Consider the following 24,588-nt stretch of genomic DNA (forward strand, 5'->3'; position numbering starts at 1 on the left):
TATATTCATTCATCAATCCCTTCATTTATTCATCAATCCATTCGTTCGTTATCCATCCATCTATTCATTCCACGTTTCCTGTGCTCCTCTTCTATGCCTCATCCAAGACTGGCCTTGGGAATGTCAGGGTGAACAGGCGTTGTCTCGTTCTGGGGGTCCCAGTCAGGGGGCACAGACATAAACATCCATTGCCACAGTTTGTTTCCACAGGGTGGAACAGTGGGGGTGGAGTAAGCACCGTGAGGAGTTGGGAGGTGGATGCGAGGGCTGATGGTCAAGGAGGCCGGAGGCCTCCAGGACAATGGAGGGCAGAGTTCGGGTCCCCACCCCTGGTGCCCCGCCGTGGGCCTGCTCTGGCTTCCGGCCCCAGGACCTGTGCTTTCTGACAAGAGCCCTTGCTGCCCACAGCAGAACCCCCAACAGTTCCTGACCCAGAGCTGTAACTGGAGCACTGCCCTTCCCAGCCTTGCTGTGCTGGGTGGGGGCAGGCCACTCGGCCCCTCTGTTGGTGAGGCATCCACCATCAGCCAGGTCTTGCCAAGGGGCCACTGCACACTGGGGTCTGCCCAGGCCGCCTTCCCCCGGGAGGGGCTCTTGCCTTGCTGACACCCCCTGAAGTGAGTGCAGCCGCCGCCGAGCTGCATTCTCCTGGGCCCTGTTAGTCACAGACGGTTCCCGCCATCCTCTGTAGTTGAGCTCGTGTGGCCTCCGGAAGTTTCTTTCCTCTGGGAGGAGCAGGAGCTGTGGAAGCCTCCGTGGGTGGTCATGTGCCACTCTTCCTCTGGCTCAGACATGTCTTACTGGGGCTTCAAGTTGGGTGGATGGCCTCTGGTGCATCCAGTCCCAGCGGTCACTGTGTCTCATTGGCCAGCGCTGCTGGCAGTCAGCAGCCGTGACCCTGAGGGAAGCAGGACTGGCCTGGACACTGGAGGGGTGGCCCCGACTGGACGAGTCCTCTCGGTGGTGCCCTCGCTGTTTCGGCAGCTGCCTGGGGAACAGGTGGGCTGGAGGGGTGGGCGTGCCGCATGGGGGCAGGTGTTGACCAAATCTTGTTGGGATGTGCCTTCCAGGTGGCCCAGATGGCCGGAGCACTGCACTGGATGGTGAAGACCCTGAGGGACGGCGGCTTCGGCTTGGAGGAGGGCCTCCCCACTCTGGGTGAGTGGGTGGCCGAGCCAGCAGCAGTCTCTGCCAGCCTGCGTTCCTTTGAGTCTGGGGGTCTGTGGGAGGAGAGGCGGCAGGCAGGGGCTAGTGCTGGGCCTGGAGGAAGGCTGCGATCGCATCTGTTTCTGAGCCCTGCAGGCCCAGCGCCTTGGGGAGCATGGCCTGCTCCTCCCGACACAGGTGCCAAGCGCGGCTGAGCCCCCCAACTTGACTAGGTTGGGGCCTTCCAAGGGGCTCCTGGCCCACAGCCCCCCGACCACCTGTGCATCATGCTGCAAAGGGGGGCAGCTCTAGGAGATGTCATGACCCAGTCATGTCAACCGGGAGACAGAAGGCAAAGTGTGTTTTCCTAAGTTTGTGGCCAGCCAACAAACAGGCACGAGTATCCCTCAGGTGTTGCTGGCCCCAGGGGAGCAGGTGTGCGCTCCTTACCTGGACAGGCTTCTCTAGGGCCTGGAATCCAGCTGCTGGTAGCTGCACAGGAGGCAGGTGCTGGCTGTGGGGCACTGCCATCCTCAGATCACTGTCCTCCTCGGGCCTCAGTGCTGGGGCTCTGGGGAGGGTGCCCCCTTTCGGGCTGGCACTCAACCTGTGCTCGGGGAGGTGGAGGCAGCCCAGTTTTGGGGAAATAACCGTGGAGGATGTCCCTGTTCTGTGGGCCGGGTGCCTGAGCCCGGGCCTGGCTTTGCATACGGCTCCATGTGGCTGTTCCCAGCACCCCAGAAGGCCTCAGAGGGGCAAGACCCTGAGCTTGACGGAAGGCAGAAAGCAGAGGACCCGGGTGACGCCCACCACGTGAATGCCCGCCACCTCCTCTACCCTAGTTCCCGGGTTATGCGCTTCCCCGTGCCCAACGAGAAGGTGCCCTGGGAGGTGAGTGCCTGTCCCAGCCATGCTCCCCATCAGGCAGGGGCTCCCTGTGTTCTGTGGGGGAACAGTTCTGCCCCAAACCCTCTGACTTAAGGACAGAGGCACAGATCACAGTTCCCATCCACTGTAGCCTCACAGGGCCATGTTGAACAGATGGGGAAACTGAGGCACGCAGGTCCATACAGATAGAGGTGGTAGAGCTGGGATTTGAGTCCAGGGCGCCCATGGGCCTCTGATCCATGCACAGAGCCCAGCACAGCTCCAGGGCTGCTCCTACGGCCTGTCATCTGCCCTGGTACCTCTAGTCACCGCACTGTCCTAGATCCCACCATCCCAGGCGAACGGTCACTTCCCCCTTTCCTGAGGGCCCGGCGAGTGAGAACAACGGAGAGAGAGAGATGGTATTCGAGTGCCCACTCGCAGGCCTTCTCTCTGGCCTTTCTGGAACATTCCAGGCTGCTGCTTCCATTGCCTTCTCCCCAGTCTCTGCCAGTTGGAATCCTTGTCCCTCTAGAGTCCAGCTTAGACCTCTGTACCTAGACCACCAGTCCAGTCACCAGCCCCCTCGGCTGGGTCCCCTGTGGGGCGTGTCCCTCAGGTTGGCCAAGCTCAGAGCCATGGTGTGCACTGGGGGGCCGCCTCGGGGTCCTTGGCTGTGATGCTTTGAGGAGAAGGAGCCGCCCGCCCTCAGTCTTCCTGGGTGCCTGGGCCCGAGCTTTGACAGGGGCCGAGGATAACAGTCTGAGGAGAACGCCCCCGTTTCTGCAGACAGAGTTCCTCATCTACGACCCACCCTTTTACACGGCCGAGAGGAAGGACGAGGACATGGTGGACCCTGTGGGGAGGTGAGTGCGCACCTCTCCACTCTCCCCAGCCCTTCCTCACGGCCCAGGCGGGAGGGCGAGGGAGTGGCCTGGGTGTTGCAGAGTGACTGTGGGAACCCACTCAAGTGGGGGTCGGGCCTCCTGCCTGGTCGGGGCCCTGTTCTCCCCAGGGGCCCGGGACACGCTTGGGAGGTGCATGGTTGGGGGTGCCCCTGGCCTGGTGAGGGGCCCTCCTGTCCTCTGCCCGTGGCCTGGCCAGCCGCGTCCCAGGACTGGGCCGAGGCCTGCAGTCACCGAACCGCCCTGCCTCCACCGACTCTCATGGGGGCCGCCTTCCTGTCCTCTCCCAGCACCCTGGAGCCTCTGTCCGGGATCAGCTACAACGCCCTGGATGGCCCCGTGGACCGCCGCAGCTCCCACGGCCCCTACGCCGTGCAGGACGGGCTCCCTCGGTGAGTGCCGCCCTGCCCAGGGCTTGCTGCTGGGGTCAACCTTCTTCTCTTGGCAATCTGCGCATTTTTCCGATTAAAACAATAGGGAAGAAAAGAAACATCAACCTAAAGCATTTACTGGCACCCCCACGGGGAACTGTCCCCTGCAGGACACGGTGGGGAGTGGGGAGGGCGGGGACTTGCCCCAGCTGGCCGGGGCGCCTCGCCCTGCTTCCCTGAAGTCTCCTTGATGATTTCCACTCCTCTGCGGTACAATGCTGGTGACCTTGCTGGCCGACCTCCATAGACGCCTGAGAAGGAAGCAGGAGTGACAGAAAGGACTCTGCCGGCAGGGGGAGCTGTTACAGGGCCACTGGGGTTACTTTAGGGGGTGGTGGCATGTCCCAGCTTCTGTTCTCTGTAGGGACAGGCACTGAGCCCCATTGTACAGGTGATGCATTGGGGTTACGTTTAGGGGGTGGTGGCATGTCCCAGTGTGTGTCCTCTGTAGGACGGGCATTATGCCCCATTGTTCAGGTGAGGTATTGGGTTTACCTTTAGGGGGTGGTGGTGTGTGGTGCCCCATTGTACAAATGAGGACACCCCACATAAAGATGTAGGTGACTGGTGGTGTCACACCCAGAAAGCACTTGGTGACGGCCTACGTCCCAGCCTGGGGTTCTAGAGGAAAGGAGCCTCTCTGACCCAGGGTCACTGGGGAGGTGGCACCACCAGGGTCCCGAGGCTAGGAAGGGGCCGTGAGAATTAGAGGAATGAGGGCACGCTACTGGGATGTGGGGCGCCCCATGGTGCAGGCGGGAGCTGAGGGGGCCTGAGGGAAGAGGCAGGTGGCGGGCCTCTTGGGGAATGTTCTGGAACAGGGAGTGGGTTACTCTGCCTGGATCCAGAGGCTGTGTAAGGAGGTGTGGAGACGGATGGGGTCTGAGAACAGAGACGGTACCAGGAGTGGTTTCAGCTCTGGTGGCGGGAGGTTGTACAGGACGGGGCAGAGCGGCGTTAGGAAGGTGCAGGTGGAGCTGTGGGGAGAGGGCAGTGTCTCAGGGGGACCAGCCAGGTGCCCGCGCTCACGTGTGCTGAGGCCTTCAGATGCAGACACCTGCAGTGCGGTGCAGTGCGATGGGGTGTCATGCACTCTCTGGGGGACACGACGGCCACTTTAACACCTGGCGCATCTGCAGGGGCTGACCTGCTCCCAAGGCCCCTTTCCTTTTCCTTTTCCTTTCCTTTCCTTTCCTTTCCAATGGACCCCAACGTAACCTGAAGCCCCTGCTTCACCCTTTGGAGTCCCCAAGGGACAAGACTGGCCGAGGACATCCCTGGGTGGGCGAGGCGGGTTCGGCAGGCTGGCGGAGGGGTCCTGTCTGGGCCTGCACGCAGTGGCCCCTTCCCTGCTTCCATCGAGGCGGGCGGCCTGGGCCCTGAGAATCCTGGCCCGGGGCCGGGCCGGGCCGCATGCTGCCCGTGTGAGTGCCCCTGCCTGCTGTCCCCTCTCAGCCACCCTCCCTGCCCAGTCCTGGGTCTCCCAGCAGAGGGCGGCCAACTGAGCAGACCCCTCTCCACCCTAGGAACCCCATGGGCCGCACAGGGCTGTGGGGGCGTGGGGACCTCACCTACTTTGGACCCAACCACACGCTGCAGCCCGTGGTCACCCGGTGAGTCCGCCAGCGATGAGGACACGTGGTCACCCACACGCCTTGTGAGGGACTCACTCTCTGACCCTTCCCCCTGCGCCGGAGAGCCCAGAAGACAGTTCGTACTTGGTGCCCGGTACCAGCCTCATGGCGGGGCCTGGATAAATGAGGTGCATCCCGAAACACAGGGCATTTCTGGAGTCATGAAGGTGGACCAGCTGGGTCCAGGGCACGTGCTTCTTTAAGGCTTTTGATAAAGAAATATTCTCCAAAAAGGCTGGGCTGTTCTGGTCCAACCAGCGGTTCTGGGAGTGGGGAGGACACCTCCAATGGTTACCATCTCTTTCTTTCCCTGGAGCAAGAACTCAGGAGAGGATACAGGGTGGGGGCTCCCCCTGGTGCAGGGGCAGGTGGGCTGACCTCAGCACCTCTGGGAGCTGTGAGCCGGGCCACTTTTGCAGTTGGAGGCGGAACCAGGATGGAGCCATCTGTAGGAAGAGCATAAAGAAAATGCTGGAAGTGCTGGTCGTGAAGCGCCCTCTCTCAGAGCACTGGGCCCTGCCGGGGGTAAGCATCGCCAGCCGTCTGTCTATCCATCGCTCATCCGTTCGTCCGTTCCACTCACTGACTGAACACCAGCCCCTGCGGCCCCTGCCCTGGACCGTGCTGGACTCTGTCCGTGGTTCTGCATGACCGCGTCTGGTACCCGGCCTATCAGAAGGGATTCTCCCTCCTGCTTCCTCACTTCGCAGCTGTGGAACAGGTTCAAATGCTCTTGAGTGTGCAGGAACGAAGTCAGCCCCTCTGTGTCCCTGGGGCCGCTGAGGAGGCTGAGCCGGTCTCCTGGCGGAGTTCACAGCGCTGGGGGCAGGCACGGCTCCCCACGCAGACGTCTCAGGTGCGCCCCTGCCCTCACCCTGCAGCCCCAAGCTGAGCTCTAAGGACGGGATGGCCTTGTCCAGGGGCCAGGACAGGGGTCAAACAGCCCCTCAGCTCCGGGGCAGCAGCTGGTTGTGGGGCTGAATGCCGGAGTGCAGCCCAGAGGCCTTGGGAGGATGGACAGAATCATGGTACAGAAGGCCCTGGGCCTGTCCTGTCCGCATGGGCTAAGCTGCTCAGGTCTTGCTCCCAGATCGGTCTGCCCTCCCCGCCCCTATCATTACTCTGGGGTCAGAATAGTCTCGTTCTGGCAGGAGGGCTGTGTCACCAGCCAGGCGCTGGGCTGGCACACAGTGTCTGGGACATGGCCCTGTCCGGGGTCCTCTCCTCTGAGCCTGTTCCTCGGTACCCTGACGTTTACCCAACTCAGCAAGAAGCTGCCAGGTTTCTCTGACATCCACCCTGTGGCCCAGGGCTGCTCTGCTGGGGGTGGCATGTTAATGGGAGTGGGTGGGGTGTGGGGCAGTGGTGTCACCTCCGGTGTTCAGGCCCCACTGAGGATTCCAGGGCTCTGGGCAGCTCTGGCCCTTGTAGCTGTGACCCCGTGCCCTCAGCGAGGGGGCCCCGTCTGAGCCCAGGTCCGGCCCCTCTCCCCGAGAGTTCTTCTGCACGATTCAGGCTCCCTCGAGGGCCCTTTGTCGCTCCAGGCGGGACACTGGCCCCAGCCCTGGCACGGTTCCTGCCGACGGGCATGTTCTGAGCAGTGTCCCTGTGCCCTGAGCCGGACACTGAGGGGCCTCTGATGAGCCTGCACGGGTCCCCCTGCCACAGCGAGCGAGGGCTGAGGTGGGATGGACATGACGTGGACTGTGAGGGACTCAGTGACAAACAGGGTCCCCTAGATGGGTGAGGGACAGGGAGTGCAGGGTCTGTGTCCATGGGGCAGGTGGTGTCAGGAGCGACCGGGAGCCCCTTGTGCAGGCACAGAGTGAGAGATGGGGGCTGGGGACGCAAACAAGCAATGAAGACACAGCCCGCCGCTGTGGCCTGGGCGGTGGCGGTCAGGGCACTGGCTACCTTACTGGGAGCCTGAGAGAGGCGCTGGTGCCCAGCACATGGCTGCGCCTTTGGCCTGACACGCCCCACTCTGTCGTGGGCTGACGTTGGCAGTGGGCTCTGGGCAATGTCACTCCAGCCCCGAGTCAGCCAGGCTGCCAGACGCTTGTCCACCCGCGCCTCCTGGGGGCTGGTCAGCTGCCTGCACCAGGCAGGTGGCCAGTGGAGGTGGGTCCCTGGATGGCCTTGCCCACTTGCATCCAACTCCCTCTCTGCTCAGGGCTCCCGGGAACCAGGAGAGACGCTGCCCCGGAAGCTGAAGCAGGTGCTCCGGAGAGAGTTCTGGCCTTCCTTCGAGAGCTTGTTGACTCAGGGTGTGGAGGTAGGGTGGCCTGCCTGCTTTGCCCCCACCTGTGTGTCCTGAGCCCCCACGGTGTGCTGGTCACGAGGGCTGCAGGACGAGCAGGATGGGGCACAGGGAACCTGCTCCCAGCCCACATCCTGAAGCTCCTGGAGGGAGGAGCTGGGACCAGGGGGCGTGGCCGTGGCTCTGGGCCTCAGGCACCTGGCGGCCCTCTCTGTCCCGGTTTCTCCTCTCTAAGTCAAGGGGGAGGGCAAGGACCTTTGCTGCCTTCAGAGGTGGTGGCGGGTTGAAGGGGGTCCTGGTGTTCAGTCCCTCCTTTCCACCCACGCTCCTTCTTGCCCTGAGCACAGCTGGGCACATGGGGACCCACAGCGTCTGTGCCTCTCAGGACACAGGAGGGGTTGCTCCCCACGCCCTGGAGAGAGATGCGCAGCTGGTCCCTTGTGCATTTGTCAGGCCTGTTTCTTTATTGAATCTTTTCTAAATTACAAAAGCAATGTGTGTTTCCCAAAACACACCCAGAATGCAGAAGGGCAGTGGTGACAGTGACACCACATCCACACTCACCCCCAGTGCTGCCCAGGGGGACAGTGCCAGACATTTAGTTCACTTCTTCAGGCCCCGTGTCAGCTCCGTCTTCAGCTCTGTCTATACTCACACACGTGCCCAGTTTTTCAATAAAAACGGGCTACATGGTGCACAGTTCTCCATAACGTGCTTTTCACTGAATTTTCGATGGTCGTATTTTTAGGTCCATATTTACAAACTTACCTCACTCTTTTTCAAGACCGCATCATATTTCATGAACTACATAATATTTTGTGCCACGATTTGTTTAAATGGTGCCCTAGGTGGGCATCTAAGTTGTTACCACGCCTACTTTTGTCACATCTTAGGATGACACAGGCAATTGCTGAGCTGTATGGTTTTGACCTATGAACCAGCAGTTTTGTATGCTTTGTCCCGTGCATGCCTTGGGGACACCGCCATCTCTGTTTTCCTTACTTCGTAGAAAGAATTAGTCTATTTATTGAGGTGAAATCTGCATAACAGAAAATTAACCATTTCGAAGTGAGCAGTTCAGGGGCATTTAGTACATTGACAGTGCTGTGCGACCACCACCTCTGTCTGGCTCCAGAACATTCCCGTCACCCCAAGAGGAAACCTGGTACCCATCAGCGTCACTCCCTCCCCTCCCCCAGCCCCTGGCAACCTCTAACCTGCTTTCTGTCTCTGGATTTGCCTCTTCTGGACATCTATCGTAAGTGGAATCATCCAGTAGGCGGCCTTCAGCGTCTGGCTTCCTTCACTTAGCGAGATGTTTGTGAGATCGCCACCCCTCTTTAATCCCGCTGAGCAGTGGAGGCGGGTCTGGATGCCAGGCCAGAGAGCTGGGGGAGATGGGTGAGGCTGTGGTCCCTGGCCACGTGTCAGTCAAGGCTGAAGGCCGTGTCGGGGAGCAGGCCGGACGGGGCAGGGAGAGACCCAGGCCAGGGCTCAGTGGACAGCTGTGCTCAGAGCGTCCCTGGGCTGGATGAAGCATGGGGAGACACGTGAGGACCCTTCTTCTGGAAGGAAGCCGGCGGGGCTCACCCTGCGCTGTCTCTCAGGTGTACAAGGGGTACGTGGACGACCCTCGGAACACGGACAACGCCTGGATTGAGACGGTGGCTGTCAGCATCCACTTCCCAGACCAGAGTGACGTGGAGCTGAAGAGGCTGAACTCTGTATGGGGCTCGGGTCTCAGGCTCCGAGGAGGGGGGAGACTTGGGGCGAGCATGCTCTGGAGGGGCCCCGGGCCTGCAGGGAGGAGTCTGACTGGGACCAGAGAGTAGGGCCTGGGTCAGAGTCCTGCTTGGAGGGTACCAACGGGGGACCCAGGAGAGGCCAGAGGCACAAGCACACGGCTGGAGTGGAGTCAGGGCTGGACGGGCGCCCTGGGACGGGGTCCTCTGGGGGCCTCCAGGCTCATGTCCAAGGGAGGCTGGTTCACCCACCTTTGTGGGGAGACCGCCCCCCCATACATCACTCCTCATATCCCTAACGGAGAACTGGAGCCAAAGAGGCTCGGGGGACAGACTTGGCTCATTTGCCGGCTGGGGCGCCTCAGAACACGGCTGCGCCCACTCTCTCCTCCTTCAAGGACATCGGGGCTTGGCAGGGTTTTCTGAGGGGCAACCGCAGTAGGTGTCCTGACCCCGCTTCCACAGCAGAGCAAAGTGAGCCAGCCACGGGCCTGACCTGGAGCGAGGGCCGAGGCTGGGGTCGTGCCCCCGCTGCCCCTCTGCAGTCCGGGCTTTGGGGTGTCTGGGTGGAGGTGGAGCCAGCCCAGGAGGGAGTCAGGATCTGCCCCTGTCCTTGCAGCACCTGCAGCCCTGCGACCCGGGGATGTCCGTCCGGTGGCAGGTCGTGGACAAGTGCATCCCGCTGTACGCCAACCACAAGACCATCCTCCAGAAGGTGGCCGCTCTGTTCGGGGCTTACTATTGACCTCAGGGGCGGGCGAGGCCAGTCCGTCCAGGGGCCCCTCGGAGACGGGCTGCTCGTTCCTGGTGCTGGCCGCCCAAGGCTCACGCAGCCCTGGACCTCAGACAGGCAAGGGGCTGCTGCCGGGACGCTGCATGATGTGGTTTGGGGACCTGCCATCCCTCACACCAGCTGGAGTCGCCGGCCAGACAAGCTCGTGAATGGAAGGCGCCAGGGCGCCCTGAGGGGAGAGCTGAGGCAGGCGACAGGCGGCCAGTCACACCGCAGTTCCTCAGAGCTGAGGTGGCCGCTGGCACCCCGCCAGCCATCGCTGCCTCTCCTGAGCAGGCTGGCAGCCTGTCAAGGGGCTGTGGGCCCCTGGCGGCCTTGACCCTCGGCTGGAGTTGCTCCCTCCTGGTCGTGTCATCCTGAGCAGCACGTCCACCACCAGCGGTGCAGGGGCCCACAGCCTGCATTTCCTGGACAGTTGGGGTTCCCCTGTGGCCTCCTCCTTGGGCTCAGGCCCCCCACATGGCCTCCACTCTGACATAACTCGGACTCTCGCCTGGCTTGGGGCAGGGCAGTGTGGGAAGCCCAGTTCAGCGCCCCGGGCTGCCAGGGCTGCGCCCCTTCGCAGAGACGGGGTACTGGGCAAGCACAGGCCTGCTCCAGAGATGCAGAGGGTCTCTGCCTGTTCGCTGCCCCAGGCCCCAGGTGGGGTCCCCTACACCTGCACTCCCTGCTTCCCCTTCCTGTGAGCCTGGAGGGAGCAGACGGTGGGCGTGGACAGTGGGGGGCCACTGGGTTCAGTGTCGGTGACTCACAAGCCATCAGTGTAAACCGTCAGGAGTGAACCAGAAAATAAACAGAGTCACAGAGGTGTGCGGTGGTCACGGGGCTGTGGCTGGGCCACCGAAACCTCTCTCACCTCACGGGCAGGCTTTCCGTGGCCTGTGGCTGTCTCTCCACGGACACCCTGCAGGCCCCTCAGGTCCAAACTCTCGATTTCCCTCTGACCCCCGACCCCCAGGCTCCGTCTCCTTCATCCTCTTAGATGAGCCCGCAACTGGGACTCAGCACCCTCGGGCCCTCGCCCCGCTCCCCCACCCTGCAGGTGCTCAGGCACGGGGGTAGGAGTGGGGGGCCTGGCTTTTTATCTGGAATCACATACCCAGCCAAGCCAGCCTTCAAGCCGAAGCACCAAATAAACATTTTAAAATAGTAAGGACACAGAAAATGTGTTACTCATGCGTCCTTTCTGAAAGAATTTCTCAAAGATGAAGTACAGAAAAACAAAACGCACTGACTTAGTGGGCCAGGCTGCCACGACAGAGCACCGCAGGCGCGGCTTTAGCCGCAGACACGTGTCCTCTCAGTCCTGGGGGCTGGATGTACGCAACCAGGTTGCCACAGCGCTGGGTTCTGGAGGGAGCTCTCTTCCCGCCTGTAGGGCCCCCCCCGCCGTGTCCTCACGCGGCCTGTGCTCGGCATGCGTGGAGACGGAGGCTGCTCTCCTTCTCCTCTTATAAGGACACCGATCCTTCAGGGCTCCGCTCTCATGACCCCGTGTAACCTTACTTACTTCCTTAGAGGTCCCACCTCCAAACACAGCCCCACTGGGAGTTCGGGCTTCCACGTAGGAATTTTTGGGAGGGATGCAACCATTCAGTCCAGAACACAGACACAGACACACACACACACACACACACACACACACACACACAGACTGAGCTCTGTGGATAGCAAGGGAACCACTAAAATGTGCGGCTGAGTCTTGTAATTGTTGAGACACAATGTGAAAAGAAAATTGAATAGCTGAGAATTGAGTCCCAGCTGGTCTCCCGGGAGCGCAGAGGAGACCCCGGGCGGGCCGAGCTCATTGAAGGTCTTCCCTCGCTCAGGAGAAAGAAACGGATGCCGCCTAGATCCCGGGCTGGAGGGAAATGTGGGCTGACAAATGCAGGCGGGCAGCCGAGTGCATTACGGCTTAGGGCGGCCACGCGAAGGACAGACAGAGGAGTGACTTTAAACCACCAGGGGAATTAAACCAAACAACAACAAAATCAAGGAAAAAATATCCATCGAAGATGGTTAATGTGAAATAAAATGGCAGGAGATAGTCAAAACGTGTCTGTCATTATGTCATACATAAACTGTGATTCTCATATTGGGGTACGAAAAGGACACAACAGATTTCTCTTGTTTTCCGTACATTTTCCTATATCGGTCAAAACAAAAGAGACATTTAATAGCTGACAACATGGGGAGTCCCACTAGGCAGAGAGGAAGGTATGCAAACAGCTCCAGCAGACCAACAGAACTCAGGCTCAAGTGTGTCCTTCAGGGAACAGAGAGGAACCTTCGACTGGATAAAGGTATCACTCCATCGAGAAATAGTACTTTCGTCAACTGTTATCTACCTAACGCCGTAGCTTTTTAAAATACATGAAGCAAAATTGATAGAAATTCAAGGAGAAATCGGAAACTTCACAGTAATATTTGAGACCTCTCAGAAATCAAGAAATCAAAAAGCAAAAGGAAAATAGGGTGGAATTTGAATAACGTAGTCAACAAAGTTGGGGTCATTCTGTGTGTGTCTGTGGTGTGTGATTATGCATACAGGTGTGTGTGTATTTATATATAAATATATATTATACATAGAAACGGCGTATAATTTACATATAGATTTGTTTACATATGCATTATGTGCTATATATTTATATGTGTGCAGTAAATTGTGTAACCCATAAATACAGACATGGCACATGATGAACATACTGTTCATAGTTACAGACTTCCTCTGTGTGTGTGACTTTGCACCCACCCAACGACAGCAACGAGAAGGCCCAGAGGACACACCTGGTTCTCAGACACACACAGGACAGTCACAAAAGCTGAGTGCACACCACACCATCAAGGAGATCTCAGTGACTTTGTGAGGGCAGCCCATCACCGAGGCCACACGCTCTGGCCACAGCGTTAGAGCAACATTGGAACGTGGGAACGTGGCCGTACGCCAGGAGAGGACAGAAATACCTCTGGTGGTTCCAGGCGCTTGCACTTGGGACGGTGAGTGACCAGTCCCCGGACTAGCTTGCTGGGGCTGGGCGCTGCTGGTGATGCCACCCTCTGCCTTCCGCCCTCCCTGGAGAGGCTTCTGTCCTCTCTTTGGAGCCTCCTGCTTCGGAGGTGGGAGGACCAATGGGCAGCAGCTGTGCCTCTATGGGGACGGCAGACGCTGTCCCTGCGACTCTGGTCAGCGCTCGGTCCCAGGGCCATCCCCAGCTGCACGGGATTTGGGGCAAGCGAGAACCATGGGCTGGGATTGTCTAGGGAGGGCCATGGGGGCCGCCTGCGCCCTTCCCCGCCCCCCACCTCCCTCCTGCCCTCGACGTGCACCTTCAGTGGGGAGCGAGCGAACCAGAAGCCACACAGTGAGAGGATCCCATGTCCCACCCGGGGTGTGGCTGCAGAGTCTCAGGGGGAACAGTTATAACCTAAATGCATTTATTTAAAAGTCAAAAGACGGAAAGGAAATTAGCTAAGGTGATGACTCAAGAAGCTCAAAACCCAGCTACAACATAAATCCAGGGACTAAGGCAGGGACAAAGTCAGAATTTAATGAAGGAGGGAAAAATAAAGAATCGGCATTGGGGGCCGGCCCCCTGGCCGAGTGGTTAAGTTCACACTTCGGTGGCCCAGGGTTTGGCCGGTTCAGATCCTGGGCGTGGACACGGCACTACTCATCAAGCCATGCTGAGGTGGTGTCCCACACAGAAGAACTAGAAGGACCCACAACTAGAATATACAACTATGTACTGGGGGGCTTCGCGGAGGAAAAAAAAAGATGGGCAACAGATGTTAGCTTAGGGCCAATCTTGAAAAAAAGAATCTGCAAGAAAAAATAGGGTCTTGAGAAAGACAACAAAATTGACAAAACTTGGATTTGTGAGATCTGGGGTGGCAGGAATGTGCAGGGAGAGCCCCCAGAGGAGACAGATCTGGAAATGCCAGTGACAAACGAGAGATGTGGTGAAGGTGGCCATCCTCTTCCCGCAGGGAAATCGGCAGCCAGGGAGTGGAGGCAGTCTGGTTCTGACGGCCCAGGGAAGGACGCCAGGGGGGCAGGGCCCAAGCCCAGGGTGCTGCTCAGGGCTTCTTTTTGGTTTTCCAATTCGTCTTTCAAGATCAGGCAGAGAGAACCAGGAATTCAGGGAGATCCAGGAATTCAGAGAGATTGAGGAATTCCGGGAGCGTACAGGAAGGTTCAGTCTTGGCCAAAGCTGCTCAGGATAGTTTTGCCAAGGCCAACAATCCATCCATGAGGCCCTTTGGTGACCTTCGGGGCTCCCATGCAGCGAGCCGGCTCCCTCAGCTCCCCTCGGTCCTCTGCCTTTGTCCTGCTCCAGCCCCTGCCTGTGAGCTGGCTGCTCTCAATGCTGCCCAGTGGGCTGAGGTCCTGTCTGAGGGTCCCCTTGGCTGGGTAAGGGCAGAAGTGGGGGCAGTGTGGAGGCCGGGGCAGCAGAGGCCCGAGCCTGGCCCCATGGAAGGCCGGGTGGGAGAGCTGGTGGCCAGTGCACGGCCCAGAGGAAGGGCCGGCCAGGCCACTCTGTGATCCCTCTGTGGGGAGGGCAGCGTTCTGGCCTCAGCAGGAGGTTTTATTCATCTGCCTGATTTCATCCTGGCCCTTGTGGATGCTGCAGGCTCTGCTCCTCCACGCTGATCCCCAGGGACGTGCACGCGGGCCTAGTCCGGCAAAACATCCTTCCTGGTGGGGAAGCAATTAACCAGCTGGAGCCTTGCATTATATCCCTGGGGCCATGAAGCCAGGATCCTGGGTGGATAAATGGTGAGATAATCAGAGCTCAATAACCGTCAGAAGGACAGCTGCAGTGGTCAGACCACGTGGCTGGGATGGCATTAGAAGGTTCCTGGTGCTTCTGAGAGCACAGGCTCACGGTCCGGAGAGGACAGTGGGCCAGCTCTCACCAGGCCCTGTGGCCTGGGCCTGGCCAGTGGCCAGCGCCACCCCTTGGAGACTCTGATGTTATCACCTAGTGAGGCAGGCCAGCAACTATGAGGACCAGGAAGACACACCCACAAGTGCCCTGAACTGGTCCATCCATCTATCCACCCATCAGTGTGCACGTCATTGACACATGTAATGACCTGTGATGAGCAAACTGGTACAGCACATCACTGGTTTATTTTATTGAGGCTGAGCACACACTTAGTCACCAGCACTAATCTGCAGTGTGAGCAGCTTGATGGATTTCTTACTTATGTTAACGACCAGCACCCAGATCAAGGTGTAGAACATCCAGCCCCAGAAGCCCCCTTGTGCCCCATCCTGGTCACTGCCCTCCACCGTCATCGAATGTTGCCTGTTCTCGAACGTTCCATAAACAGAACCGCACAGCGTGAGCCCTGAGTGAATGGACCCTCTACTGTGCATAAAGTCTGCTGGTTCACCTGCATCCACACGGCAGTTTTTGGTGGTAACCACATTAGTGTGTTCAATGTAAATATTAAGAATATTCCATAATTTTTTGGCTCCCCTTTGGCGCCTCTGCAGTTTACCATAAGATAACACACCAGCAGCTTCATAGCTCAGATTATTTCAATCTCCTTGAAAGCTAGTTGACCGTTTAGAGCAGAAATAACAAGGTATTGTGAGGTTCCTAGACACACGGACATAACCGTAGGACAAGAGCACAGGCCCGGAGCAGGTGCAGATCACCACTGCAGGGGTCTGAGGCTGCAGGCGAAGAGGTCTAACGTGACCTGATGGAAGACTGAGATGAGAGGTGAGAGCTGACACCGCACCTGTAAGCAGCCACTGAAACAACACAGCAGAGAGTTACAGCTCTGAGTCAACTAAGGAGAGAAAGTGGACCGAAAAAGACTCAATCTAAAAGAAGGCAGGAAAAGAGGACAAGAGGACATGGTCGAGGGATATGGAAAAGAAATCAAGGAAGACAGACCGGAGCCCACGCACCAACCACGCCTTTAAAGGAAAGCTGTCGAAGCTGGGATGCCGTCACGGGTAACACGCTGTAACCTAAACTGCCGGCCTTATTCAAGGGCACTGGTTTTCCCACTAATACCCTTGTCTATTCCAGGATCCCACATTGCATCTAGTTATTATTTCTTCTTAGTCTTTTCCAACCTGTAACAGTGATTCAGTCTTTTCTTGTTTTTTTGTGGTCTTTTGAAGTGTATTTATCAGTCACTTTGTAAAATGTCTTTCACTTTCGGTGTGTTTGCAGTGCTCTCACAATTGGGATGAGATTGTGAATTTTTGGCAAGAATACCAGAGGAGTGATGCTGTGCTTTTTCTCAGTCTGTCGTACCAAGGGCTCCATGATGTCCATCTGTCTTTTACTGATGATATTAACCTTTGTCACAGAGGTAGGGTGATTTCTGCTGGGTTACCCCCTATAAAGTTATTATTTTTCCCTTTGTAGTTAATAAATATATTGAGGAAGATACTTTGATGCTATGAAAATCCTGAAGGACACTAAGTATGAGGACCCAAGAGGCTAAGAGTAAAGGGATGAAGGAAGACATCCCAAGCTAACTGAGTCAAGAGAAAGCTGGAGTGGCCATGTTAGTGTCAGACAGAGCAGAGTTCAAAGCAAAGAATCTGGGGATAAGGAGGGCCATTTCATAATGATAAAGCAGTCAATTAATCAAGAAGATATAATAATCTGAATATAGGGTATCAAAATGCACAAAGCAGAAACTGACAGAACTGTGAGGAGAAACAGACACATTCACAATTATAGTTAGAAACTTCAACATTCCTCTCTCGATAATTAACAGAGCAACAGACAGAAAATCAGCAACTATGTAGAATACTCGAATTGCACCATCAGCTGACTTGACCTAGCCAAAATTCATAGAATGTCCCACTGAGCGACAGGAGAACACACATTTAAGTACACACATAACAATTATTAACATGGGCCATATTCTGGGCCATAAAATGAGTCTCAATAAACTTAAAAGGATCCAAAAGATACAGAGTATGCTCTCTGACAACAATGGATTTAAATTAGCAATCAAAAACAGAAAAATCTTTGGGAAATCCCCAAATATCTGGAAACTAACCAACACACTTCTAAACTCATGGATCAAAAAAGAAAAGAAAAGGCAAATTAGAAAGTATTTTAAACATAATGGATATGAAAATACAACACATCAGAATTACTGGGATGCAGCTAAAGCAGGACTTGGAGGGAAATGTATAGCACTAAATGCCCATAGTAGAGAAGAAAGATCTCAAATCAGTGAGCTCAGCTTCTGTCTTAAGAAACCAGAAAAAGAATAGACAGTTAAACCCAATGTAAGCAAAAGAAAAAATACAGATCAGAGAGAAAGTCAATGAAAAACAAAAAGGGAAAACAATAGAGAAATCAATGGAACCAACAACTGGTTCTTTGAGAATATCAATAAAATTGATGAACTTATATCCTGACTGACCAGTGAAAGAAAAGAGACACAAATTACCAATATCAGGAATTAGAGACATGACATCACTTCGTAGTCCATATTGAAAGAATAATAACAGAATATTATGAAGACCTTTATGCTGATAAATTCAACAACTTAAAATAAGTGGACAATTCCTTGGGAGATACAAACTACCAAATTCAGTCAAGGAAAAAAAATAACCTCAGAAGCTCTACCTCTATTAAATAACTCAACAACATATAAAAATGGTAACACACGCTGACACTAACCCTACAGTGCTCTGACACTGTGGACCAGTGCTTGCGTGGGGACCAGGATAGGGGTGGGGGGAATACAAAGGCAGAAACTCGGGGTATTTACTACGCTGATTGTAGCGATGCTTTCACGGGTGTACGCAAATACCAAAATGCATCAGATTTAAATATGTGGTTTATCGCATATCAATGACACCACAATAAAATTGTTACAAAGCCCTAGGGATGGCTCAGGTCAAGTGAAGTGCCCCCACCCCCACATTCCCTTCCCTCCTCGGGATGCCCACGCACGGACCCTAAGACACAGGAGGGTGGGGTATGGAGTAGGAGCCCGACCCCACACAGGTGGGCGGACACGAATCCCACTAACCAGCTCTGGAGGCCGCTGGCTTTAGGCCTGAGAGGGACTCACAGCAGGGGCTTCGCAGCGACGCCAGCCCCAGGAGGGGATCCCCCAGCACCAGGCAGGGGCCGGATGGGGCCGGATGGGGCGGGGCAGGGGCGGGGCTCTGTAGCTTCACCGCCCCGCCCGCCCGCAGACCACGCCCACAGCCCCTGACAATCACACCTCTCCTGCGTCTGAAAGCCCCGCCCCAGCCCCGCCCACGACGTCCTCTCAGGCCCCGCCCCCATCCCAAGCCCCGCCCCACCTTGCCTCTACCGCCTCGCCTAGGCCCCTTCCCTCGCCCTCCCTCTCTGAGTCGTCCTGGCCCCGCCCCGCCTTTGACCCGTCCCAGGCCCCGCCCCTCAATTCTCCGGCCTGGCGTCATCCTGGCCCCGCCTCTGGCCAGGCCCCGCCCCTCACTCTCAGGCCTCTCGTCATCCTGGCCCCGCCCCTCACGTTTCTCCAGGCCCCGCCCCTCGCCTTCAGGCCCCGCCCCTGCCCAGGCCTCTCGTCATCCTGGCCCCGCCCCTCACGTTTCTCCAGGCCCCGCCCCTCGGCCCGGCCCCGCCCCGGCCCCGCCCCTCGCCCAGGCCCCGCCCCTTTCCAGCCCCGCCCCGCGGAGCGCAGGCCGAGCCGCGTGTGTCCGAGCCGCGGACTTGGGCGCAGGCTCCCGGGTCGCTGCCGCGCACGGGTGTGGCTCCGGGTCGGGCTCCGAGCGTGAGAGAGCCTCTTGCAGAGCAGCCACCGTACTCGGCCTACAGGTAAAGCCACCGCCCCGCCCGGGAGCCTGGACACCCCCGCCCCCGTCCATCCCCCGCCCGCGGGTCCCGGGGTCTCGAGGGTCCCAGGGTCCCGGGGTCCGAGCCCCGCCCGCGAGGCCCCGCGCGGCCCCGCCGCCCCACGCCCCAGCGCGGGCCGCGCGCCCAGCGCTTGGCTTTTCTCTTTTCTCGTTTTCCTTCTTTTTCAAACATAATGGAGATAAAAGGCGCCGACCCCGGTGCCGGTGCCAGGTGGTTTGTTCCTATCAGGGCCGATGGAGAAGAGCTTTATTTATTACTTAATTTTTAAGGGTTGTGAAAATTAGCAAAGTGCTCAGCTCCTGACAGCAGCCCAGCCCCCGCGGAGACAAGCCGCCCTCCGGGTCCTATTCCTACCCACTGGGTCCGACTCTGCAGCCCGGTCTTCCTGGTTTCCAGCCCCAAGGAGCTCAGAAGGGTGGACCCTAGTCCATCCGTCACCCCCGTGCTGTCCAGGCCCTGGTCCCCTGGGTGTGCAGTGGGTGTGTCCAGGGCGGGGTGGCCGGGTTCCGGACCACTTAGCTCCAAGCCTGCCCCCGGCCCAGCGGTCAGCACGACCCTGTCCTTGCTCTTCTGGGTGGTGTTGGGAGACTCCGGAAATAAGTTACAGAGACCCCCACTGGTCAGATGCTTCAGTTTGCCTGTGACATCTCCTCAAAGTCAAAGTGTGCTGGACCACGGTGGACAATGCTGATTGCTCTTCTCTTTCAGAACTGAAAGAGAACAGTCTTTCCTGGCACATAAGGAGCGAGAGTTTATGTCTTTGTCGGATGGTCACTTGCACAGTGGCGCCGGGGAGTGGGGAAGAGCAGAGATCTGCAGCACTGAGCGAGAGGGGCGTGCCCTCTGTCCCCACACGCAGTCAGATGGGCCCCATGGGCAGGCAGAGCCCCTCGTCCCTGCCGGTCCCCACAGGGGGGTCTTGCCTCCTCCTCCTCTTCTGCCTGCGGTTGGGTGCTTCCTGCCCGCAGAGCTGCCAGTGCCCTGACCACGCGGGGGCTGTGGCCGTCCACTGCAGCGCGAGGGGCCTGCAGGAGATCCCCAAGGACATCCCCACCGACGCCGTGCTCCTGAAGCTCGATGCCAACAAAATTGCCCGCATCCCTAACGGAGCTTTCCAGCACCTGAACCAACTGAGAGAGCTGGACTTGTCTCAGAATGCCATCGAGACCATCGGCCCTGCTGCCTTCTCGGGCCTGGCTGGGGGCCTGCGGCTGCTGGACCTGTCTCATAATCGCATCCGGAGGATTCCGAAGGACGCCCTGGGCAAGCTCAGCGCCAAGATCCGCCTGTCCCACAACCCGCTGCACTGCGAATGTGCCCTGCAGGAGGCCCTATGGGAGCTGAAGCTGGACCCGGACTCGGTGGACGAGATCGCCTGCCACACCTCGGTGCAGGAGGAATACGTGGGGAAGCCGCTGATCCAGGCTCTGGACTCCGGCGTCAGCTTCTGCAGCATCCACCACAAGACCACGGATGTGGCCATGCTGGTCACCATGTTCGGCTGGTTCGCCATGGTGATCACCTATGTTGTGTACTACGTGCGCCAGAACCAGGAGGATGCCAGGAGGCACTTGGAGTACCTCAAGTCCCTGCCCAGCGCCCCCGTGTCCAAGGACCCCATCGGCCCCGTGCCCTAGTGCCCTCTGGCTCGAGCAGACCGCAGCCCACCTGTCTCCCGTCACTTTGGTAGCAGGTGGTGGCTGACTCGTGCTTCTGAGACCCCCGGCGAGGTGGGTCATCACAGCTGTTTCTGCGCAGTGCTTCCCTCTTCAGAGCACTTTCCCGTGTTGCGTTCAGTCACTGCCACCTCCTTCAGGTCAGGTAACGAGGAAACCGGAGCTTAGAGACACGGAGTGACTTGCCCACCGTGACACAGTCAGGAAATGATCCAGCTGGGACTTAAAACCAGCCTGCCTGTTAACGATGTTCGGTGGCCCTTCCACTCTGCAGGCCTCTCCTGTGTGGTACCCAGAGGACGTGTCAGCGTTCAGAGAAGAAAGAGCTCGTGCCCGCAAGTGTGCGCGTACCCCAACAGCGGTCTAGGGTGCAGAGCGCTCTGTTGAAGGCACAGGTCGTCCCACCGTGCGGAACGGAGTCACCTCGTTTCCCTTATATTTCCTGAACACTTTTGACCACGGAACTCTCTCCAGAGGGAAGTGGGAGAGACCAGGTGTTTCGAGGGAGGTACGTGAAAGGCGCAGCTCAAACTTACCTTGGAACAGGTTTGTTTGTTCTCAGAATGTTTGTGAAGAGGAACACCTGTACCAAAATTTCGGTCCAGTCAGAGGGAAAGACCCCAAACCCCAAAACCAAAAAACCCTGGAGAGGAACCCGAGAAAGGCCCAGAGTGGACCATCCCAGGGGCAGTCAGCAAGCACACAACATGGCCCTGCCCCGCTTCCTGCCTCGCCATCTGGACCATGTTGGTGGGCAGGCCGTCACCTTGGATCGCTACTGTGCCTTGTTTTTCCACCCACTGAGACCTAAAGACCTCTCCAAGGACAGGAGGACTGCTGTTCCATGTTTCAAGGCCAATCAGCGGGGTGCTCCCTTTCTCCAGCAACAGGAACTCCTCTCTCTCTCTCTCTCTTTCTCTCTCTCCTCCTCGCTCCCCCTTTTCACCTTTGCTGCCAGGAATCTCAGAGCTAATTTAGTGCTCGGTTTTCTTACCCGTATTATTTCATGTTCAGGGTAGACGTTACCTCCACCTATATAACTCTGATCCATCTTTCCAATCCTATTTTTTACTAAAAAACCTTTTTGTATGAGTGTTTATATTTTAAACGACTTCAGATATTTTTAGGGGGAAGCAAATAGGGATAAACTGTTTATGAACTTAAGGTGTGAAAGATGGACGCCCTAGATGCTTAGACAGGATTAGAAGTGGCGGTTGGTCCTTGCACAGCCTCGTGTGACTTGAAGTGAGGAGCGGGGTCATGCGGACGTGTTGACTCAGACGCAGCAGCTGAGGCAGAGCCCCGAGAGGCTCGTTCGAACAGAGTGGTGCCTTTTCAGTTATGGTGCATTAAAGAGAAACGACCAGCAGATTCCCAGTACTCTCCCACTCCCAAACGCCCCACGCCTGTGTTCATGGGGCAGGGGCCGGTGTGCACAGCCTGCGCAGTGTGAACAGGGGGCCCTGTGCTGTGACGTGCAGGGTGGCACTTCTCTGCCCGCCGCCTAGATCAGGAGGCGGAGTGGGAGGCCTGGCTCAGGCGCGGCGGTCGAGGCCCACCTCGCCGCCTCCCATGGCTCGTGCTCCTTCCGAATGGTACCAGTCCGCAGGAAGCCGACGGCCCCGCCCGCTTTCCATGAGCACTGAATCCAAGCGGCCAGTCTTAGTGTTGCTCCCCTTGTGTGACAGTTGCCGTGCGGAGCAGAAGTGCGGCTGCTGGCTGACCAGCAGGACACAGGCTCCTTGGGTGATTTGGGTCCCCCTTCCCCTTCCATCCCAGGGTGCAGACAGCGGGGAGAGGGCCCCACAACACAAGAGGTTTGCCGCCTGGTGGGTTTGCGCGATGGACGTGACACTGGCTCAGGGGAAGAGAGTGGACCGAGGCCGGGTGGGATTGTCAGGGTCTTGCCACTGCTGCTCACGTCCTCTGGGGGCTAGACGGCCTCAGCACTTTGGGGGGCCTTCTTTGCCGCCAGGAACCTCTTCTTTTGCTCTTACACCAGAATCAGCCCTGAGCCTGCTGCCCCCCAAACGTGGCTCTTCACGGGGTCCACAGGGGCCCAGTGGGGTGGGGCTTCTTCCCTCCCTGCCCCCTGCTGGGCCCCGGCCCACCGCCCACCTTCCCCTCGGTGCTGGCCTGCCGGGCTCCTGTCCTGCCCCTGCTGGGAAGAGGAGGTGGGTGAGGACCCCGGAGCACACCAGAGGGGCTGCTCCCTCTCCTCCTGAGCCCGGAGCACTCCTGCCCTTCTGGGCTCCCCGCCCCTCGTGGAGCATCCCAGGGGAGGATACCTCCCTCCAAGGACGATCTCCAGGACCCCAACTCCAGGACCCCGAAGCTCCTTCCTGCTCATGGGTACTCCCAGTCCTGGTACCTGGGAGCCCTCGGCTCTCCCTGGGTGCAGCCCTCCCCTCCCCTCAAGGGACACGTTAAGATGACGCCCTGCCTGGGCCCACCCTGTCCCTTGCTGCCATATGCGAGTGCAGGCCCCTGGACGCCCCTGTGGACCCTCGGGCTCACTCTGCTACCCCCCCCACTGATGGGCCTTTGACCTCATCTTAAATCTGCAGAGGCCGGGGTCAAGCCGGCCCCATCGAGGGAACAGTGTTGACAGTGGTGGGGACATGACAGAGGGGGTGCCTCAGTCGGTCTGTCCAAGTTGGGGGGCAGTGGGATTATAGCCTTTGTGGGACATGGGGGACCCCCGGCTCTCATTGCCATCCAGGTAAGGGGCCCTCAGAGAGCTCCCTGTGCATGGCCCCCCCTTAGCCCCATCTGCAGAGCTCCTTTTACCAAGAGAGGTAGCACTTCCCAGGGGTGGGGGGTTGGGGGGATGATTTGGGGGTTCCTCACAGGACATGGGTGGAGTGACCAGATTGGCCCTGGCAGCCAACCCCTCAGGGTGGTGGCTAGGTCTCTCTTCCTTCCCACGGGAGTTGGTGGGGGGTCTTGCTTCTAGGGACAGAGGGGAGGGGAGGGGCAATGAGCGGCTCATGGGGCCCCCCAGAGCCCGCTCTCCCTACCCAGCGCCTCTGAGACTTCCTGCTCCCTTGGTCCCCGGCCCCACCATGGATGCTCCTCACGGAACCAGAGCCCACCCCTGCCCCTGCCCCTAGGAGGGGGTGCCCGGTGCTCACAGCCTTCTGACACCCCAGCCTCCCGACACCCCAGCCTCCCTTCCCTGGTGGGCTTCGGGGCCCCCAGATGCCTGGTTACACTGAGCTCTAAGACGGGCCGGCGCACTCTCCATCAGATGGGGGTCTGGAGTGGGGCTGGGCCGGCATGAACAGCTCCTCCCAGATGGTCCGTAGGATGCTGGGGCGTCAGCAAAGCCAGGGCAGGAAGGCGAGGAGCCACCTTCCTGGGAACCCTGGGCAGAGAGGTGGGCCCGGGCCCCGAGCACTCCTGGGCGCCCCCCGTGGTGGGCGCTGTGCACTGCCCTGCCCCTGCTGGCTTGCCTTCTGGACTGCACTGCCCAGGCCACCTTGTAGCCCATTCTTGACAGCTGCATTTGCATGAGACTTTGATCCCAGACTGAATTTATGTGAGGAGGAGGCAGGGCCGCTGGTGCAGACTGTGGTGGAGGTGGAATGTTCTGGACTTGGGGCAGCTCCCGGCCATGGCAGGAGCCTGGGGTGGTATCTGGAGTCACCTTTCCTGGAAGCTGGGTCTCGAGTCTGACTCTACTGTCGTTCCCACTGACTGTGTTCCTTGACTAAACCTCTGGGCGTGAATGAGCTGGAGTGGATTCTGTTGTCTGTGTCTCTGCGGCCCCACGCGGCCCAGACGCCCCTTCCGTTGCTGCAGCCTGGCCTGCAGCAGAGCCGCCAGCCCTATGAGCCCGGAGCCCTGCGAGCCCACAGCGTGGGGGACCCAGGTCAGGGACGGGGTGCACTGGTGCTGGAGCTGGCTTGCACTGCCTAGAGATGGCTGATGGTTACATTTTGAGGACTTTTGTGAGCCAGCTGACATCATGGCATCCCTGGAGAGAGTTCACCTCTAGGCAGTGGACAGCCAATAAAACCAGGCCCTGCTCTCCAGCCCCGCTGCTGGGAAAACCTTTCAATCCTACTGCCTCCTAGGCTCGGGCAAGGGTCACCTGAGACCACCACAGTCAGGAGTGAAGCGCTGAGCCTGTGTCGGGACAGGTCCTCTGTGTGGTCAGAGGCCCCAGGCCCAGCCTGAGCTGTTTCCCAAGGGCCACGAACGGCCTCTCCACCTTCCGCCAGCTGCCTGGTATCCCCCACAGCACTGCCCCACCCCAGGCCCCGGCCTGCTCTGGGATCCTGGGTGC

The 24,588-nt window shown here is 58.4% G+C and overlaps 2 protein-coding genes and 3 non-coding genes across 15 annotated transcripts in view; 4 read left to right on the forward strand and 1 right to left on the reverse strand.

The window, feature by feature from the left end:
• The window catches only part of TRPM2 (transient receptor potential cation channel subfamily M member 2), a 59,944-nt gene extending 49,001 nt beyond the window's left edge, over positions 1 to 10,943 (forward strand). For 6 of the 11 annotated variants that reach the window (XM_023630277.2, XM_070252586.1, XM_023630282.2 and 3 more), the window contains exons 25-34: positions 1,071 to 1,158; positions 1,880 to 2,037; positions 2,803 to 2,879; positions 3,209 to 3,310; positions 4,876 to 4,962; positions 5,403 to 5,508; positions 7,157 to 7,258; positions 8,851 to 8,967; positions 9,605 to 9,700; positions 9,832 to 10,943. In XM_023630277.2, coding sequence (XP_023486045.1) covers positions 1,071 to 1,158; positions 1,880 to 2,037; positions 2,803 to 2,879; positions 3,209 to 3,310; positions 4,876 to 4,962; positions 5,403 to 5,508; positions 7,157 to 7,258; positions 8,851 to 8,967; positions 9,605 to 9,700; positions 9,832 to 9,927 — 1,029 coding nt within the window. In that variant the 3' untranslated portion in view covers positions 9,928 to 10,943. Of the gene's footprint in view, positions 1 to 1,070; positions 1,159 to 1,879; positions 2,038 to 2,802; positions 2,880 to 3,208; positions 3,311 to 4,875; positions 4,963 to 5,402; positions 5,509 to 7,156; positions 7,440 to 8,850; positions 8,968 to 9,604; positions 9,701 to 9,831 lie in introns of those variants that run through there. The other 5 variants (XR_011433023.1, XR_011433024.1, XR_011433025.1 and 2 more) reach the window with 4 other exon arrangements.
• LOC111770864 (Z6 small nucleolar RNA) lies at positions 5,462 to 5,515 on the forward strand. Its single transcript, XR_002804300.1, has one exon. It is a non-coding gene; the product is annotated as a Z6 small nucleolar RNA (small nucleolar RNA).
• On the forward strand, positions 7,124 to 7,200 carry LOC111770865 (Z6 small nucleolar RNA). The gene has a single exon (XR_002804301.1). It is a non-coding gene; the product is annotated as a Z6 small nucleolar RNA (small nucleolar RNA).
• A 3,459-nt stretch (positions 10,944 to 14,402) lies between the features above and the next one.
• Positions 14,403 to 14,543, reverse strand: MIR9028 (microRNA mir-9028). The gene has a single exon (NR_128042.1). It is a non-coding gene; the product is annotated as a microRNA mir-9028 (primary transcript).
• Positions 14,544 to 17,700: 3,157 nt separating this feature from the next.
• On the forward strand, positions 17,701 to 24,031 carry LRRC3 (leucine rich repeat containing 3). Its single transcript, XM_023630286.2, has 2 exons — positions 17,701 to 18,582; positions 19,330 to 24,031. The coding sequence occupies exon 2, from the start codon at positions 19,389 to 19,391 to the stop codon at positions 20,256 to 20,258; it is 870 nt and encodes a 289-aa protein (XP_023486054.1). The 5' UTR covers positions 17,701 to 18,582; positions 19,330 to 19,388; the 3' UTR covers positions 20,259 to 24,031.
• Positions 24,032 to 24,588: the final 557 nt, after the last annotated feature.

The sequence above is a fragment of the Equus caballus genome, chromosome 26 (assembly GCF_041296265.1).
Source record: "Equus caballus isolate H_3958 breed thoroughbred chromosome 26, TB-T2T, whole genome shotgun sequence".
Classification (NCBI taxonomy): domain Eukaryota; kingdom Metazoa; phylum Chordata; class Mammalia; order Perissodactyla; family Equidae; genus Equus; species Equus caballus.

What these genes read in the sequence shown, in the direction of transcription:
- LRRC3 (XM_023630286.2), top strand. Translation starts at nt 19,389, where the DNA reads ATGGTCACTTGCACAGTGGCGCCGGGGAGTGGGGAAGAGCAGAGATCT.